This window comes from Vigna radiata, chromosome 4 (genome assembly GCF_000741045.1).
Source record: "Vigna radiata var. radiata cultivar VC1973A chromosome 4, Vradiata_ver6, whole genome shotgun sequence".
Classification (NCBI taxonomy): domain Eukaryota; kingdom Viridiplantae; phylum Streptophyta; class Magnoliopsida; order Fabales; family Fabaceae; genus Vigna; species Vigna radiata.
The window spans coordinates 12167102-12187667 of NC_028354.1; the positions used below are offsets into that span (position 1 = coordinate 12167102).

Sequence of the window (20566 nt, forward strand, 5' to 3'; positions counted from 1 at the left end):
GATCAACCTCAGGACAATCAGGAGGATCAACCACAACAACAGGATCAACCACAACAGGATCGATATGAAAAAAATTACTAGTTATGTTTTTATAATAAGGACATCTAAGACTGAAACTTATTATCTGGAGAACTTATTTGAACTTTTATTTGGTCTAATGGACAATTTTGTATACTTTTCTAATATGGATTAATGCTAAATGTTGTTCTCTGATTTAAGACTTTATTTGTATGTGAAATGAATGACTGGATATAATGGGCAGGTGTAATGATTTTATTTGTGTTTGGAAATGCGTAATCCATGCTGCTGTTTAAAAAATTGTATATAACTTATATACGGATATTCCGTATATAAATTATATACGGATTATATACGGAATATCCGTATATAAGTTATATACGGATTATCCGTATATAACACTACCTACGACAGTATTATATACGGATTTTTTGCCGTCTGTAATCCGTATATAACCAAAGATTATATACGGATTTGGAGCCTAATATACGGATTTTGGCTGTAGATAACGACAATTTTTCTTGTAGTGTACTTTGAATCCTTAACAAACAAGCACGCATTAAGTTTAAGAATTTAAGATTATTAATGAACCAAGTTTTATACCTAGATACAAGCATCCATTAGACATTCAATTTCAATTCTAGGTTCAAGTCATATTTCCCAATACATCAAGAACCACAAATCAAGCATGAGAACAATCCAAATCAAGCATTAAGCAAGGAAATTGAATACTAACATGAATTGGAAAGACATATATCATTAATAGCATAAAATTATACAAGAGTTTCATGTTTTAAAATTAATCTCAACAAATAGGGTTAGCCCTCCATGGTGGAGAACTTAAGGTTCAACAAATTGAAGAGATAAGGAGAAAATGAAAACCAAAAAGAAGATGCAAGTCCTTTCCCAAGGATCTTGGCAACCGTTTCATGCTCCAATTGCATCTTCCTTTCACATTTTCATCTCCAATCTGCAACCCATCTTCCTCTTCAACCCCAAAAGGAACCTCAAGAGGAGGAGAACCACCATGGACGAAGGAGGAAACCCAAGGAGGAGAGGGAAACCCCAAAAGGATAAACAGAAGTGCTTTTAACAAATATGATTTTTTATCATCATAAAAAAGGGGGAGATTGTTACCAATGAGAAGCATTGATGCTTTGAAGAGATTTTGATGATGATGCACTTGAAGACTTGAAGAAACATCTACATACATTATTAAAAACATTTTTTATAGAAAAAAATGTATTAGGCTTTAACTTTTCAATTATAAGCATTTAGATGTCATGTAACTTCTCTTAAGTATAGTTTTCTCTCGGCAATAATCAATTATCATGGGGAATAATCGATTATCATAAGTAAAATTAAGAAATGCTTCGTCTCGGCAGTAATCGATTATCACCGAAAGTTATAATTTTCTAGGGTTCCATAAAATCGATTATCACTAAGGATAATCGATTATAACTTTTTCCAACACCCATAACGGCCTAAAATAATCGATCATTACTTTTGGTAATCGATTATATCTGGTAGTTGGCACATGTCTTTTAATTTTCTGACCCTTGGTCTATAAATAGAAGTCTCATAAACCTTTTAGAGGTAACCTAAACTGTTGAGAGTACAAAACTGGTTCTGAGGAAACTCTTGTGTTTAAGTGATAGTGATGGGTTTCCGATCAAGAGACCCAAAGCAAACTCACGTTAACACACAAGAAAACACCAAAGAACGTTGAATAACCTCCTCTTTGTATTATCAACAGAAGAATACAAGTAATAACGCTACCATTTAGAGCCTAACCTCTCCCTTACAGGTTTAACAAGCCTGTACAGAAAATACAAAACCCAAAGTACCTTCTAACGACTAACAGACTTCATTTATACAGATATCCCCTGACTTCCTTAACTGCCTTGACAGTTAAACTAACTAACTCCTCTTTCTCCTCTCATAAACTCTCAACTTCCTAACACTACCCTCCGCTTCCTCAACAACCTTGTCCTCAAGGTTAAGCTCAGGATATTGGTCCTGCATAGTCAAACTATCTTCCCACGTAGTGGCTTCTTCGCCTCCTTCTTGCCATTCAACCAAAACTTGGTTCACTGCTTCTTCTCCTTGTTGTATTTGCCTCTTCCCCAAAACTCGTACTAGCTAAAAAGTTGGCCCATATGCCTGAAGCTCTGCTAGCAACTCCTTTTCTATCCTCTTATCACCTACCGCCTTCTTTATTTGGGAAACGTAAAACACTGGGTGGATTCTAGCTATTTCTGGCAACCTAAGCTTGTAAGCCACGTTCCCCACTTGTTGTAGCACTTGGAATGGTCCAAAGTATCGAGCTGAGAGCTTGGGATGTATTCGCACCGGCATTAATGATTGTTTATTGGGTCTTATCTTTAAATAAACCCAATCGTCGACTTTAATCTCCACATCTTTTCTTTTCTTGTTCGCTTGTTGTGCCATCACGGTTTGGGCCTTGTTTAAATGGATTTTCAATTGTCTAAGAGCTTCGTCCCGCGTCATAAGGTCTTAGGCCACAGCCTCCACCGGTGTTTCCCCTGGAACGAACCAGCTGAATGACGATGGAGTTCTGCCATATACTGCTTCAAAAGGTGTGCGACGTGCTGCTCCTTGGTAACTGGTATTATTCCAGTATTCGGCCCATGATAACAACACATACCAGTTTTTCGGTTGTTCGAAGCAAAAACAACGCAAGTACCCTTCTACAATTCGGTTCACCACCTCTATTTGTCCATCTGTTTTCGGATGATATGTGGTACTCATTTTGAGTTGGATACTCTGCATCTTGAATAACTCCTTCCAAAAGATGCTTAGAAACAATGGGTCCCGATCACTAACGATCGACATTGGGATCCCATGCAACCTCACCACCTCTTTAGAAAACACTTTTGCCACCGTCCTAGTCGAATAAGGGTGTTTTAACGTTATGAAATGACTGTATTTGCTCAGCCTATCTACCACCACTAAGATTGCATCGTGGTCCTGTGACTTCAATAACTTCACAATGAAGTCCATGCTTATCTCTTCCCATACAACTTGTGGTACCGGTAATGGTTACAAGAGCCCCTGTGGTGACGCAGCCAAATATTTGTGCTGCTGGCATACCTCACACGCTGCCACGTACTCTGTAATTGTCTTCTTCATACCCATCCAAAATAAGGATTGTGCTATTTTTCTGTAGGTGCGATATACCCTCGAATGTCCCTCCGTTTTGGTCACATGGAACTTAGCAAGCAACTTAGGAATCCATGTAGAGCCGAAAAGTATCATCATTCTTCCCTTGTAGTGTAATCTATCATTCTCCAATGTGTAAGCCTGATGACATTTTGAGTCCCTTTTAAGATCTGCTATCAATTTCTTTAACACCTCATCTTTTTCAACTTATCTAAGGACCTCCTGGAAGTCTTGCCAGAATGGCCTAGAAATTGCCCGCAGCTCCATATCCTCTTTATCTCCTTCTCTCCTTGACAGAGTATCAGGCGCCCTGTTTGTACTCCCCTTTTTATACATTATTTCAAAATTATAGCCCATGAGCTTGGCCAGCCAGTTTTGCTAATTCTGAGTGGTGATTCTCTACTCTAATAGATATTTTAGACTTCGTTGGTTTGTGTGCATAATAAACCTCCTTCCCACCAAGTAAGGCCTCCAATGTTTGATGGTCATAACCAAGGCCATCGACTCCTTTTCATATATCGAATTTCCTAGGGATGCCTCCTATAGTGCTATACTAAAGAAAGCAATGGGCTTTTTATTCTGAGTTAACACTGCCCCTACACCCCCTCTTGAAGCGTCGCACTCAATGTGAAAATCTTGGTTGAAGTCAGGCAGCGTTAATACTGGCGTAGATGTTACAGTAAGCTTCAATCTGGCCATGGCATAACGTGCTTGTTCAGACCACTTAAACTGACCCTTCTTCAACAATTCGGTCAGCGGTTTTGCTAATTTCCCATACCCTGCTACGAAACGCCTGTAATACCCAGTTAATACTAGGAGACCCCTCAATGCCTTCAAATTCCTCGATTCTTCCCATTCCACTACTGCCTTTATTTTATCCTCATCCACTTCAACGTCTTTTTCTAAGATTTTATAGCCCAGATAGCGAATCCTTTGCTTCCCAAATTAACACTTCTTTTGATTTGCCACCCAAATGTGTTGCTCCAACACCCTTAACACCATTTCCAATTGCTCCAAATGGTCCCTTCACGTGGGACTGTAAATCAAAATATCATAAAAAACGACTAACACGAACCTCCTTTGATATTGTTGTAACAATGGATTCATAGCGCTTTGAAACGTGGAAGGTGCATTTAAGAGCCCAAATGGCATAACGAGAAACTCAAAGTCACCTTGGTGCGTCCTGAAAGCGGTCTTGTGCACATCGTTTTCATTCATTCGTATCTGGTGGTACCCGACTTTTAAGTCAATTTTGGAGAAATATTTCACCCCTTTCAACTCATCCAGAAGCTCCTCTATAACTGGTATTGGGAATTTGTCGGGGATGGTAGCTCGGTTCAAGGCACAGCAGTCCACACAGAAACGCCAGCTACCGTCCTTTTTCTTCACCAAGATTACTGGGCTGGAGAATGAACTCGTATTTGGTCGGATGATACCCACTTTCACCATGTCTCCCACTTGCTTTTCAATTTCGCCTTTTATAAGATTTGAGTATCGGTATGGACGCACGTTAATGGGGTTAGTTCCATCTTTAAGTGAGATGCGGTGCTGCAGGTCACGAAAAGGAGGCAACCCCTGATTTTCTTGGAAAACGTGGTATTGCGCCTGCAACACAACATGCAATTCTGCTCTCTGGTTCTCCGTCAAATCACTATGCCACTCATCTTCCACTCGCTTCTCTACTAAGCTCAATTCCCACACCAAATCCCATGAGTCAACATCCACTATCTTGGATAAAGTCCTGGGTTCCAATAGTTGTCGCTACAACTCTGGATCACCCCTTATCTTAATCTTCTTACCGTCCACGTTATAGATCAAGGTCATTTCACCCCAGTTAACTCTTACTTCTCCCAATCTTTTAAGCCATGCAATGCCCAAAATGACGTCTACTCCCCCTAGTTCAAAAACAAAGAACTCCTCCTCCACCGTGGCTTCTCCCAAGTCCACTCTGATTTTCTCACATCGTCCACGCGTCGATCTCTTATGCCCATCGCCTAGACTCACCGAATAAGGTTGTGTATCTATCATGGGTAGTTTTAACTCCTCTATAATCTTCCTGCTGATGTAGTTGTGGCTGACGCCACTATCTATGAGTACGACTACTTCCTTTACTCCAATTCTCCCTTTCAACTTCATAGTCTTAGGCGACGTTAACCCTTCAGCAGAACAAGCAGATAACTACATGGGTTTCTCCTTTGGTTCAACTCCTTCTTCCATCACGCCTTCCTTCTTGTCCTCCGCTAATAGCAACACACGTAAGCTCCTCTCTGTACACTTATGGCCTAATGCAAACGGCCCTCCACAACGGAAACATCGACCTTCCTCCTTTCTCTTGAGAAATTCGGGGTATGGCAAATTTCTCACCATCCTTCCGCAATTATGGTTTCCAACTGGTTAACTTACTCTCGCATTTGCATGCGTCACGAATCCATCCCTTCTAACTGACCCAACACTTTTCGTTCTTCCCGGTTGTGTTGTCGTGGTTCGATTGGGTTCCGATCTCACGACGCTTCCTATTGATCGCGCCCCCGATGGGTTAAACTTGAGCCCATTCACGTACCCCCCTTGCGCTCTGATCATCGCGTCTTCCACGTCCCACGCAATGCGCATCGCTTCCATTAAATCCGGTGGGTTTTGGATTCTAACCTAGCCTTTCACATCTTCTCGCAATCCGGCGAGAAAATACCCCAACACCTGTTCCTCGGGTACGCCTCTGGTTTGCCCCATCAACACCTCAAAATTTCGCACAAATTCTTCCATTGTTCCATCCTATCTCAACGTTGTCAATCTCTCGAATACAGTGCCCCTGAATCCTCCACCGAATCGGTTGATCATCGCCGCCTTCATACCTTCCCAAGAATAGTTTCTTGCCTTTTCTTTCTAGAATGTAAACCAATACGTCGCGCTTCCCTCCATGCTTACGTACGCTATTTATACTCGTTCCTCATCACTCACTACCTTCTGAATATCGAAGAATCGCTCAGCTCTGTTGAGCCAACTGAGAGGTTCCTCACCGTCAAATGTCGGTAATTCCACTCTCCTCCTCCAAGGTTTCTATTCTTCTCCCCTGTTGCTACTTCCTCTACCTCTAGTTTCTCGCCCAATCCTATGACAATTGTCATTCACAAAACTGTCGTCCGAACTCCCCTCCTAATGATGCGTCTGCTTCTCCAAAACCTTCATTAATTGTTGCAAATCCCTCCTTACTGCCGCGGACTCAGCCTTCATTCCCTCCATGGTAATCTTGATAACTTCCAATCTTGCTTCCATATCTTTCTCCATTTTTATACTTGCACGCAATTTGGATCCGACAGGTCGGACCAAATTGATGGGTTTCTGATCAAGAAACCCAAAGCAAACTCACTTTAACACACAAGAATACACCAAAGAACGCTGAATAACCTCCTCTTTGTATTATCAACAAAAGAATACAAGTAATAAGGCTACCACTGAGAGCCTAACCTCCCCCTTACAGGTTTAACAAGCCTGTACAGAAAATACAAAACCCAAATTACCTTCTAACGACTGACAAACTTCATTTATACAGATACCCCTTGACTTCCTTAACTGCCTTGACAGTTAAACTAACTAACTCCTCTTTCTCCTCTCATAAACTCTCAACTTCCTAACAGATAGCTTGAACAAAGTCTTGAAGAAGGAGAAACTTGTTGTTAGTGTGTCTATGATGCAAGCGGTTCTCTACCAAGTTGTTCAAGTTGGTGATCATTCCCTCTTGTGTCGAAGGAAAGTGTATTCTTACTATTTATGTGTTCATTCATCTTGTAACCTCAAACAAAATTTAGTGAAAAAATCACTCATTTTATAGTGATTAATAACTAGAAGATGACAAAGACGCCGCTAGGGGAACCGACGTTGCAAAGAGCGAAAGCGGAGTGGTTGATGAGTAGAGGGGAGCTGGGTTTGGAAGGGAGGTTTGAGGAGAATTTGAGCCATTTCGGCGTGCGGTGGTAGTAGAGGGCCGCAAGTTCGGTTAGGACCATGACGTAGTGGTTGGCGTTGACGAGGACAACGCCATGGTAAGACTAGGCGAAGCCGAGATGGGGGAGGACGCGAAGGAGGAGGGAGGAGAAGATTTGGTGGAGCGTGTCATGCGGGAGACGGTAGATCAGAGGCTCCTCCTCCATCACAACACGACGGTAGGGTAATTGGGTGGTGGTTGGGCGTAATGGATGTGGTGGTTGGGTTGGTTCTAGTCAAAATAGGGAATAAATTTGTTTTGTTTGCTTTAAGAAAATTAGTGAAATTGAGAAACTTGCTTCAAGCTTCTTCTTGGGTATATATTGAGTTTCCCACACCTCTTTAAATGTTAGGACAATCATAATAATTGTAGCCTCCACGTTGAATTGAAGATTGTAAAACATAACACCCACTGAATTTAATCACAATGACACGTCTTCTTAAAAAAAAAATACAGCTCATCATTTGTTAACACCATTTGAGAACATTTAACGAAAATGGCTTAATTGACTCGATTTTTCAAAAGTTAAGACGTAATTAAGACCGTTTTCAAAAAGATGACCCTCTTAAGATTATCCTACAAATACAAGGATCATCCGAAAATTTAAACCTAAATAAAAATATTAGTGTAGGTTTTGAAAGAGAATAGAAATTAGAGTCATTTGGAATTATGGAGTAACATGCTGATATTTTATTTTGTATATCATTGTCCTATATAGTTATTAGAACGTTTAATCGGAAAATCACTTATAGAAAATGTAAAACGGTTATTTGAAAATTTAAGCGGTTGCGCAAGGAAATTATGAAGGTGCAGAAATTAAAAGCCCACTATTGAATGAACTTTTAACACTTGGACTATTAATAGGTTGCGTTTTCTCTTGTCAACAAGACAATTACATTCTGCAACTCTGTGTTCCTTGCACACCCTCAATTATTTGTTAAATGTTCATTTTGCCCCCTTTGAATGCAATTATGTTATTAAAGATGACACCTTATTGCCCTAATAAATTATTAGACACCTTGTTCATAATAAATATACCGCAGGCCTTCATCTTTTCACCCTTTCTCATTAACCAAAGAGAATAAGAATCCAATAATAAATGGTTCAAACAAATTCGAATTTGTCCTACGCAGGATTTTCCTACCTCAGTTCTGTAATTACCCTTTTTCACCTACCATTACGAGTTCAATGACCTTTGATAGAGATGTCATGAACAAACAAATAGAATATATAATATTAAAAAATAACAATAATAAAATTAAGAATGTAAAAGTATATTAATTCAACTCACATAACTCATTATTGACACATTATGAGGTAAGATAAAAATTGGATAATGATATTTAGACAACATTTTTTTGACAATATTTGAACATTGATTACGTGTCAATCTATGATTGGTCAAAAATTACTCCACAATTATGTTTATGATTATTATTATTGAATGTGGAGTAATTTTTGACCAATCATAGATTGACACATAATCAATGTTCAAATGTTGTCAAAAAAATATTGTCTAAATATCATTATCCATAAAAATTAGGCTGAGCATAAGTCAATTTAGTTTAATTCATATTTTGATGGGTTAAAAATTTAATAATCTATGTTGACTTATCATGAGTCAAGTAAATTCATTCACTTCATGTTTGTTCTTCTAATTTATTAATGCAACCTACGTACGGTGACAAACATTATCAAATTATATAATTAAAAATGATAAATAATTATAATAAAATTTTTATAAAAACTAATAAATAAGAGTTTAATTTCATCCATATTTAATTTTATTTTTTTTCAACTCAACCAAACTCAAATAAGATAATCTTCGAAAATATTAAGTTTGTAATTTGAGGAGAAGCTAATGCAAATAATGTGGGCGTATAATAACGTGACCCCAAAGCTAAATTTTGCAAAACATTTCAGACTTTACTTGCACTCCACCAACATGCCACATAAAATTCGTCAAAGTTAATCATCATTTTCTAGCTGTATATTAAAATCATGAATTTATCACCAAATTCTGCACTTCTCATCCATGAAAACCTCAGAAACCAAGGAAACAAAATTTTCCATGCAAATACTAGATTCATCAGTCCAAAGCTTAGTGAAATCATGGAAGAGAAGGCAAAGATGGTTGCTTCTGTTCAACACATCTACCGAACAAGGTTTGAATAGCAGAGCATCATGGCGCATCCATTTGGCCAATTTCCTTGATTCAACATGGCTTCACGTCTTCACAATCTTACTGCTTATTGCAGACCTCGTTATCACAACCCTTGAGCTATCTTCATCTCTGGTTTGGTGTGAGAGACGCATAAGCAGCGTAGCAGAAGAATGTTTCCATTGGATTGGAATTGGTATTCTGAGTTTTCTTGTGGCGAAGACAATGGGTTTACTGGTGGGGTTGGGTTGTTCGTTTTTCCAGCATGTGGGGTATGTTGTTGATGGGATTGTGGTGATCGGAGCTATAATTTTGGAAGGGTTTGTGGTGGGAAGAGGGGGTGGTTTTTTGGTTGTGGTGAGTTTGTGGCGTTTCATTAGAGTGGTAGAGAGTGTGTTTCAGCTCAGTGATGAAGCCATTGAAGCTCAAATTGCAGGAATTATTTCCCAGTTTGAAGCTCTCAGAGAAGAAAATATTAGGCTCTTAGAAGCAATATATGAGAAGGAGAAGATCATACAAATGTTGAAGCAAGATTTAGATATCTGTAGGGATGAAAGCCCTTAAGTTTATTAAATTATTAAATTATTACCAGATAATCATAATTATGATTAAAATTAAGTTGTAAACTTAATAAATATTTCCAAGGTACTTCTAATACACTTTTATTAAGCTTCTTCTGTCCTACTTCAAGTTATGTACTTTTGATTAATCAATGGTAGCTTAAAATGACCATGCCTTTGTTTATAGAGAATTACTATTTACAGAGAGAGGATTTTTTAATGACCATAAAAGAAAAATGAGATCATTTTTTTGGTGAAAAATTTTCCGCGATTGAACGAGTGAATTTGTGTTAAATAAGCATATACTTAACCATTTTTTTTTCATAATCGATTATTAATGTAAATATTAATAAAATAGTTATTATAATAAAATAAAAAAATTATTAAACAAATAAAATTCTTATTTTAATTTGAAATTTATTTTAACAAAAATTTATACTTTTTAAATTATTTTTTAAATATGTATAAATTTTTATATTACATCAATGCTTCAAACTTTTCCCTTACTTTTTATTGTGTTTTTCACCTCCAAACAATTTTAATTTAACTTATTTTCTACTTTATTTTTTTTAATATTATTGTTTCTGTTATGTGATTAATGCTCCTGAAAACATTATTTTGTCTTCTAGGGTTTTTAGATTAGGGATTTTCTGTTTCAATTAGAGACTCTCATTGTTTTATGTTTGTTTCTACTTATCAGAATCCTATATAAACAGGGTTTCAGTGTGTTGTTTCAAATCAGAAAAAGAATACTCAATAATACACTTTTTCATTATACCAATAAAGATATATTCAAGCTTTTCTTACCTTTCTTCTTCTCCGCTATCATTTGTCCCTCTTTTGCTTCGCCATTGCCGCTGCAAACTTCACAGGAGTGCTGACCAGAGTTCGCCTTCTTTCTTTTCTCTCTTCCGCAAGCCACACACGTGAAGGAAGACCTCACCAACTTTCTGACTTGAGGAAGCTTCCAGTGAAGCTTTACTTTTTCGTTTTTGGGCCTAAGCCAATTGGGTCTCTATCCATTCCAGATTCGTGCTTCTACTTTAATATGGTACCAGAATAGGTCCTGTACCCATTCTGCCCCTGTTTCTACTGCGCTTAAATCTTTCTTGCTCTTCTTGATGCTAATCTTTAATCTTTTCTTGCTTTCTTACTATTATGGAAAATATGGATCAATCCAACAACCCTTCCAGCCCCTTTTATCTTCATCCAAGAGAGAATCCAGACACCTCTCTGATTTCTTAGATTCTTAATGAATCCAACTACACTTCTTGGAGCAAAAATATGAGAAGAGCTCTCCTCTCTAAGAACAAGCTAAAATTCATAGATGAAGGGATCAAGAAACCCTAAAGAGATGATGCCCTTTTTGACTCATGGGAAAGAAGCAACATGATGATGTTGTCTTGGATCATCAAGACTCTTTCTGCCCAAATAGCAGAAAGTGTTATATATGTGGAAGATGCCTAAGAAATCTGGGAAGAATTGAAATAGAGGTTCTCTAAGGAAGATTACTTTAAGTTTTCAGACTTGCTCCAAGAAATTCACTCTATTAAACAAGGAGAAAGGAGTGTAAGTCAGTATTTTACTGACTTGAAAATCTTATGGGAAGAACTTGAGTTTCTCAAACCCATCCCAAGTTGTAGCTGCAAGATTCCCTGCAACCGTGAGTTATCTAAGATTTCTCATAAATATAGAGAAATGGAACACGTGATCTGCTTCTTAAAGGGCTTAAATGATGGTTACAATACTGTGAGGACACAAATATTATTGATGGAGCCTCTACCCAACATCAACTATGTGTTTTCTCTCATTATACAAACAGAAAGATAGGAAAAACATGACTCTGGCCTCACTAACCACAATGATATTAAGGTTCTTGCCAACACCACTGAAAAATAAAGTCAGTGGAGGAGTGACCAAAATTGGAAAGGTCATGGACGTGGATCTTCCCTCGTAGTTAGGGAAGAGGGAGAGGAAGAAACACAAATTATGGGAAACAATATTCTCTTTGAAACAAAATGAACCATACAATAGATGAATGTTATTCTAAACATGGATATCCACAATGGTACAAGAAAAATGACAACAATAGTCAGAATAATGGGGGACAAAGTGAATGCGGTTCTGCCAATGCTTGCTCTACTTCTACTGCTTCACAGATCAGCCAACACGGTTCTGTTCAAAGTTCTTTCACTCTAGAACAGATGCAAAAATTATTGCAAATGCTTGAAAAGGTGGACAACCCTCATAGTGTCGCTCAAATACATAAAGACACTATAGAGGACAAACAAGGTATGTTCTCATGGATTATTGACAGAGGGACCACTGATCATGTGACCCATGACAAGAATCAATTCATAACTTTCACTAAAATAAAGCCAATATCTGTTAGACTGCCAAACAATTCTATTGTTACAACCCACTATGCAGGAACTATACAACTTTCCAATGAATTCATAATTTTCATGTTTTATATATACCTAAATTCACTTTCAATCTTATATCTGTCCAAAGTTTAACTAAAGAAATAAACTGCACACTAACTTTTTCCTCTAAGATGTGTCAGATTTAGGACAACTCTACATTGAGGATGATTTGATGTGCTAATTGTACAAAGGACTCTACTACTTGTAACTTTTCAAAAGGAACCCAACATCTAGTTTTATTTTCTCATATGAACATGTAAATATAAATCTGTCGCACTATAGGCTAGGCCATCCTAGACACAAATTTGTTGAGAGAATATGCAAAGTTTTTCCTTATGCTCAAACTACTTCTGATAATACTTGTGACATTTGTCATTATTCTTAACAACACACACTAGTGCAGAAAGGGCTTTAGACGTCTGTTATTTTGGACTTTTGACGTCACATCCAGACCCGACATCTCTATGGGTGATGTTAATCGGATGTTAGACTTTGCAGGTCTGACGTCGTTATAGAAGTCGATTATGTCTGATGTCTATATAAACGTTTGTCCATGCAATTAACCGACGTCTAAGGGCACTATAAAGACGTGAGACATGGCACTAAACGACATCTAAGGGCACAATAGACGTCATATATAGAATTAACCAACGTCTACTGAGTATTCGTTGTATTTTAATGCAGTTTTGCTCGTGTCTTTTGGTAGCGTTGTAGCACCTCCTTCCTTTGCTAGCTTCTTTGAAAGAAAAAATTGCATCTTTTGCATCTCTTATGGCATTTCAACCCAAAACAGAACCTGGTTCGTTGCTTAATTCCATTCCAACCGCCAAAGAAAAAGAATACGGTGACATGGAAACTAGGCAAGGAACCAGGTTCGACTTTAGGTTGAAATGCCATAAGAGATCCAAAAGACGCAAGCTTTTCTTACGAGGAAGCTAGCAAAAGGAGAAGGTGCACTACGCTACCCAAAGACACGAGAAAAACTGCATCAAAACACAACGAAAACTCATTTTAATCGGTTCAAACGAAAGATAATACATCAAAGATTACTTTAATGGGAGTAAGCGTTAGATTAAATGGTTCAAAAGAGATCAAACGCACCTAGAAATGCAATGCCGCGAAGATAAAAGGCAAAGGAAGACGATGAAGTGCGCGTAACAACTAGTTCGCAATGTCATATTTAAAAGAATATCAGACGTCGGTTTCCCCAACGACTGACATCTATTCTCGAATATAAGTTGGGGCACTCACTAATGAGACGCCCATTCGATTCAAAAATTAATATTCGTGGTACATATAGACGTCAGATGTAGGGGGCGCCGACATCTATAATCGCATATAGACTTCGATATGGCGGGATCTGACGTCTAGATGGCGGAAAGAAATGACTTTTCACCTACCTGACAAACATATATACGTCGGTTAAGGGGGCACCCACGTCTGTAATATTATAAACGTCGGTTCCCCTCCTAAACGACGTCTATATGGCGGAAATAAATGACTTTTCACCTACCTGTCATGCATATAAACGTCAGTTAGGAGGGGCCCCAACGTCTAGTATGTTATAGACGTCAGTGCGCCCTCCGAATTAACGTCTATACGCCCACGTATTTATGAAAATGCCACTGGTCAATGATTTACGTTGGGTGTTTTCTGGTCTGACGTGTATGGGGTGACGTTAAAGCCCAATTTTGCACTAGTGACAGATTGCCTTTTCCTAAGAGTAATTCTATATCTGCCAATTGCTTTGATATAATACATTATGATATATGGGGTCTTATCTCTATTCCATTTGTACACGGACATAGATACTTCCTCACTATTGTTAATGATTGCGGTAGGCATACTTGGGCTTTTCTCATGCATAATAAGAGTCAGAGTAGGGAACTTTTACAAGCCTTTATCATTAATATTAAAACCGAGTTTAATAAAACTGTCAAAACTGTTAGAACTAACAATGGGCCTGAGTTCAATTGTGATAGCATGTATGATTCCTATGGGATTGAACATAAAAAAAGATGTGTTGAAACTCCACAACAAAATTCTGTTGTGGAATGTAAGCACCAACGCATATTGAATGTTACCCGTAGTTTGATTTTTCAGTCTAACATTCCCTATGCTTATTGGTCTTATGCGTTGTCTCATGCTATATACCTGATAAATAGACTTCCTTCTTCTGTTATTAAAGATAAAACCCCTTATGATGTGTTGCATAATAATTTCCCTACTTATCTTGACCTAAAGGTTTTTAGTTGCTTATGTTTTGCTTCTACTTTGGAAAATAACAAAAATAAACTTGACTTTATGGCTAGAAAGGGTATATTTTAGGCTGCAAAAATGGTGTTAAAAGATATATTGTTCTTGACATCAATACTAGAGAGATCTTCTTTAGTAGAAATGTTGTCTTTTATGAAGACATTTTTTCCTATAACAATGGGAAAAGTAATAAAACTGACAGTAATAACATTGAAGACAATATGTTTCTCTTTGACAGTTTATCCTGCAGCTATAGAAGGAACTCAATTAAAGATAGAAGAAACAGTGAAAGGCCAACTGAAAGTACTGATGTCACTATTGAAGACACTGATCTCGTAGAAGGAGCACAAGGAATTAATCAAAGAAAATCTAATAGAATAAGGAAGACTCCTGAGTACTTAAAGGACTACATACACCAAACTGATCAGCCCTCATCTGCATCCTTGTGTGTCAAAAATGGTTTAAAAAATCCTTATCCTATCACTGATGTTTTATCTTATGAGTCTTTGTCTGGGAAACATTTGAGATACGCTCTTGCTATGAATACTGCCAAAGAACCCAACTTCTATGAGGAGGCTAAAGATAGCCCTGAGTGGGCAAATGTTGTGAGGAAGGAAATGAAGGAGCTACAAGATAATTGTACCTGGTTTTTGACCCAACTTCTCCTTGGAAAGAAACCCATTGGATGTAGATGAGTTTATAAGGTTAAGCATAAAGCTGATGGTACTGTGGAAAGGTATAAAGCCCGGTTGGTGGCCAAGGGTTACACCCAACAAAAAGGGATAGATTTCTTGGACATTTTTTTCCCTGTTGCAAAGCTTACTTCTGTTATACTTTTACTTGCTCTTGTTGCCTCGAGAAACTGGTTTTTACATCAACTTGATGTAGACAATGTCTTCTTACATGGAGATTTAAAAGAGGATGTTTATATGGAACTCCCACTTGGATTGGACGCTAATACAGAGGGACAAGTGTGCAAGTAGACTAAGTCTCTATATGGGCTAAAATAGGCTAGCAGACAATGGTTTGAAAAACTATCTAACTTTGTTATCTTTGCTAACTATGTGCAATCCAAATCTGATCATTCTCTTTTTGTCAAAAAGGACTCCACATTTCACAACTTTATTTGTTTATGTAGATGACATTGTTGTAACAAGAAACTCTATGAATGAGATCACTCACATAAAGGCTCTTTTACATTGCCAATTCCAGATTAAAGATTTGAGAGAACTTAAGTACTTTCTAGGTTTTGGAGTTGCTAGATCTAAGAAGGGGATACACCTTTGTCAGAGAAAGTATGCCCTTGACTCCTTGTAGAAACAGGAATGCTGGGAAACAAACCATGTTCTACCCCCTTTTTGAGCAACACAAACTCCTTATATAAAACAGAAAATTATTTGGACAATCCCAGTTCCTATCGCAGATTAATGGAGAAGCTTTTTTATCTAACTAATACTAGGCTTGTCTTATGTTTTACTGTTAACTTATTAAGTTAGTTTATGCATGAGCCTACCAGCTATCACTATCAACCCTTGCAATGTATTCTAAGATATGTCAAGTCCAGCCCTTCAAAAGGACTCTTCTTTGCAGCTGATTCTGACATACAGATTAAAGGGTTCAGTGATTCGGGTTAGGCCACTTGCCCTAACACAAGAAGGTCAACTACAGGTTATTGTGTTTTTCTAGGATCCTCGTTGGTTTCATGGAAGTCAAAGAAACAAACCACCGTGTCAAGATCTTCCACTGAGGCAGAGTATCGCGCTCTTGCTGCCACTGTTTGTCAGATGCAGTGGCTTCACTACCTCTTTCAAGATCTTCAAATTCAGTCCACTGCTACTACTTTCCTCTACTGCGACAACAACTTCGCCAAACACATTGCCCACAATCAAAGTTTCCATGAGTGGACCAAGCACATTGAGCTAGACTACCACGTGGTTCGTGAGAAGATTCAATCCAAATTTCTACGTCTTCTTCTCATCCAATCAGAAGAGCAATTTGCTGATGTGTTTACCAAATTTCCTCACCGAACTCATTTCAAATTTATCATCCCTAAGCTTGGATTAGTGAATATCCACCATCCAGCTTGAGGGGAGAGTATTATTGTCTTTGTTATGTGATTAATGCTCCCGAGAACATTCTTCTGTCTTCTAGGGTTTTTAGATTAGGGAATTTTGTTTCAGTTAAAGACTCTAACTGTTTTATGTTTGTTTGTACTTACCGAAACACTATATAAACAGGGTTCCAATATGTTGTTTTATATAAGAAAAAGAATACTCAATAATACAGTTTTTCATTCTACCAATAAAGAAATATTCAAGTTTTTCTTACCTCTGTTCTTCTCTGCTATCATTTGTCCCTATTCTGCTTCACCATTACCGCTGCAAACTTCACAGGAGTGTTGATTGGAGTTCACCTTCTTTCTTTTCTCTCTTCTGCGAGCCACACACACGAAAAAAGACCTCACCAACTTTCAGACTTTAGGAAGCTTCCAATGAAGCTTTACTTTTTCGTTTTTGGGCCCAAGCCATTTGCCCTTTGTCCATTCCAAATTTGGGCTTCTACTTTAATATATAATTAAAATAGCATGATTTTCTCTAGAGATTTTAAGTTTTAGAAATATATGAAATTTGAAAAAAATACCAAAAAATTATAATATTTTAATCTTGATTTCATAAATTTAAATAATAAATAAACATATTTTTATATTTATATAAAAATATTATTAAAACAAAACAAATCACTCAACATTTTTCACTCATTTTTCTTATTTTTCTTTACTTTCCCCCCTTCCCCTTTAGTCCAAACAAAACCAATCAGCCAAACAATTGTTGTGAGAGATAATTATCTTTTGTTTTTATAAGAGTTGTATTATTTTTAACAGAAAAAATTGGTGAATGTATTCTTATCTTTGATTATGTCTTTATGCCAAAAGTCTTATTAAAATTATTAGATATGTTATTATTATTTTTATTTTGAGTTTTTGCCATATTTTTTCTATTATAAAAATTAATTTTATATATAATTTTTAATATATATTCAATATAAAACAAAAATAAGTTATAGTGAAATTAAAATGTATTAACGATGTCAAAATCTCTTTACTATATCCTTCAACTATAAAATGTCGATAAAAATATCATTTTTTTATGATAATTACTTTAAAAATTATATTTAGAATCATTCTAATTAATTAGGAACTCTATTTTCTTGAAGTTGACATGTAATATTTTATTATTCTATTTTTTATTAATATTTTCTATATCTCAACAAATATATCATAAAATAAAAATGCAACTTGTAAATATTGTTGCTGTTTACAAATATTTCTCATACGCAAACTCATTGTTGTTTGATTCAGTGATATATTTTGGACCCTACTCATATCTATGTTCCTTCAGATCAACAAGAAACCTAATAATTGAATGTCCTTTTCATTCAACAAACCAACCCTATTTGCACAAACAACACCTTCTACATACATAACCACATGCTCATATTTTGAGGGTAGATAATTTAAATTTTTTTTAACACATTCCTTCTTAAGTATGTAAAATAATTCCAATAAAAACTTTTCAATTATTAATTATTTTTATTATAATTTATAAAATCATAAAACATCTGATTAAGAGGGAAACTGATAATTTTTGTATAAGTAAGATGGTGTAAAGATTGAGCAGGTAATAACATTATTTGTTGGATTAAATAGCGTTGTTTCCTAATATAAAAGATATACATAATCTTATACTTGAATAGCTTTATCATGTTCTAGTTCATGGTGATCTACAACACGAGCGTTTGTGTTTGTCATTGCATTTACGTTGAGATTGGATGAAGCATCCTTAAAGTTCTTCTTCTTCCCCTTGCTCACGCATTCCCTCATCAATTTCTCTCCCCACTCCCACGCATGCAACACAACATACGTTCCAATGCCTCCGATCAACCCATAAGCTATAGAGTAGGTTAACGGCATCATCAGAATCGTCACAAACGCCGGTATCGCTTCCCTCATATCCTCCCAATCAATCTCCGTCACACATTTCATCATCATCACCCCCACCAAGATCAGCGGCGGCCCCACCGCCCACGCCGGAATGGAAGCCAGCAACGGTGTGAAAAAGAACGCCAAAAAAAAATACCCCGCCACCGTTATCGCCGTCAGCCCCGTCCGTCCCCCCTCGCGTATCCCCGTCGAGGATTCGATGAACGCCGTCACTGGTGACGTGCCCAGCAACGACCCCACCACGATAGACGAAGCGTCGGACATGAACGCGAAATACTGACCCTCGAAATCACCGTTCATGTCGAGAAACCCCGCGAATCTAGCCATCGAATATAAAGTCCCTGTCGTGTCCAATATATCAACGTACAGGAACGTGAACAGTGCCTCCCAGAATGCACCTTTCCCCATGTGAGCAAAACTAAGCGCCCCCGCCGTGGATTTAATCACGTGCACGTCAACAACCTTTTTGAAGTAATTGTAACCCTCGTCGCCGAACTCAGTGTTGGGGAACACCGTAACTGGCGTGTTCCTGAACCACGAGATCACGGTCACGAAAACGATGCCGTATATCATAGCGCCCTTTATGTTCTTCATCAGGCAATAAGCTATGATGACGAACCCAACAAGACCCAGCCATAGGGTGGGACTCTCCATGCGGCTCCCCGAACATAGTATCTTGTCGGAGACGTTGCCGCCAGGGATTAAACTAACGGTTCCGTTGATTGTTGTGACGGGAGCTAACGCTGTTAGTTTGTCTTTCGGGCAGGCTCCGAGTGTGATGAGTGTTGATGGGCTGAACCCGACGAGTCCAATGCCTTCGTTGCTCTGAAGCCCAATGAAGGCCAGGAAGAGACCGATTCCGGCAGAGGAGGAAACTCGGACGGGTTTGGGAACGAGTTTCGCCAGTTTGGTGCGGAATCCAACGGCCGATATTAGAAGAAAAATTAAGCCTTCTAAGAAGATAGCTGTTAATGCGGTTCGGTAGGGTATTGAACCCGACCCGTGATATCCGACGACGGAGTAGGCGAAGTATGCGTTGGCGCCCATGCCTGGCGCGAGCGCCAATGGAAGGTTGGCGAAGACGCCCATTATGGTGGACCCCACGAGAGAGGATATGACAGTGGCCACGATGAGATCACGGCGCGTGCGTTCAACACACGCTGCGTAACCAGGGTTGACGGGCGGGTACTTGCATGAGGAGTCGGGTTGGATAAGAAGGTTGGTGGGGCATTGGGCCAGGGGAATTTTGGCGTGAGAGCAGTGAGGGGTGCAATCGGAAACAGAGCAGGTGCCACCGGAGTCAGCTATGATGGTGGCGTTGACGGCAAGAATGTAGGCCATGGTGAGAAACGTGGCTGTACCGGCACGTAACTCGGTTGTAAAAGTAGAACCGCGTTCTTGAAGCTTAAAACGCTTGCCGACGAAGCTTTGAGCCACCGCTAAATTTAAGCGAGAGGTGAGTTGACGAGTCGGAGTTTGACTCGGAAGTGGCAGTTGAAGTTGTGCCATATGAAGAAATGTGAGAGTGTGAGAATGAAGTGAAAAAAAAGAAAAAGAAAAAGAGTTGGCTGGGAATCAAAGAAGGTTGATGAGGTTACGTATTGGGATCTATTTTCATCCTATTATGTACCTATCGTATTTATATTCCTTCTTAGTGCAATTGGACCACCTCTTCATTGCCTTCACTATTTCTTTTTTAAATTCTTCTCTTTTTAATTATTTTATATACTATAAAGGAAAACATTTGTATCATATAAAAATTCAATAAAAGTGTCTCATCTATACTGGTTTTGTTTGCAGTTTTATACAGTTTATTAGGCTAATTCATAGTGTTAGTTAGATTATTAAAGCCAAATTTAGTAGTCAAACAGTAGTTAATTCTGTGGTGATCAAAGTCAAACTTTGTAGTTACCTTGTTAGTTTGATGTTACTATTGTTTTTCCCTTTAAATTGGGATTGTCCCCCTTGTGACATGTCATGCGT

At 38.0% G+C, this 20566-nt stretch overlaps 2 protein-coding genes across 2 annotated transcripts; one reads left to right on the forward strand and one right to left on the reverse strand.

The window, feature by feature from the left end:
* Positions 1 to 9214: 9214 nt before the first annotated feature.
* LOC106759054 (voltage-gated hydrogen channel 1) lies at positions 9215 to 9999 on the forward strand. Its single transcript, XM_014642067.2, has one exon. The coding sequence runs from the start codon at positions 9216 to 9218 to the stop codon at positions 9903 to 9905; it is 690 nt and encodes a 229-aa protein (XP_014497553.2). The 5' UTR covers position 9215; the 3' UTR covers positions 9906 to 9999.
* Positions 10000 to 18276: 8277 nt separating this feature from the next.
* On the reverse strand, positions 18277 to 20201 carry LOC106759007 (adenine/guanine permease AZG1). Its single transcript, XM_014642020.2, has one exon. The coding sequence runs from the start codon at positions 20090 to 20092 to the stop codon at positions 18323 to 18325; it is 1770 nt and encodes a 589-aa protein (XP_014497506.1). The 5' UTR covers positions 20093 to 20201; the 3' UTR covers positions 18277 to 18322.
* Positions 20202 to 20566: the final 365 nt, after the last annotated feature.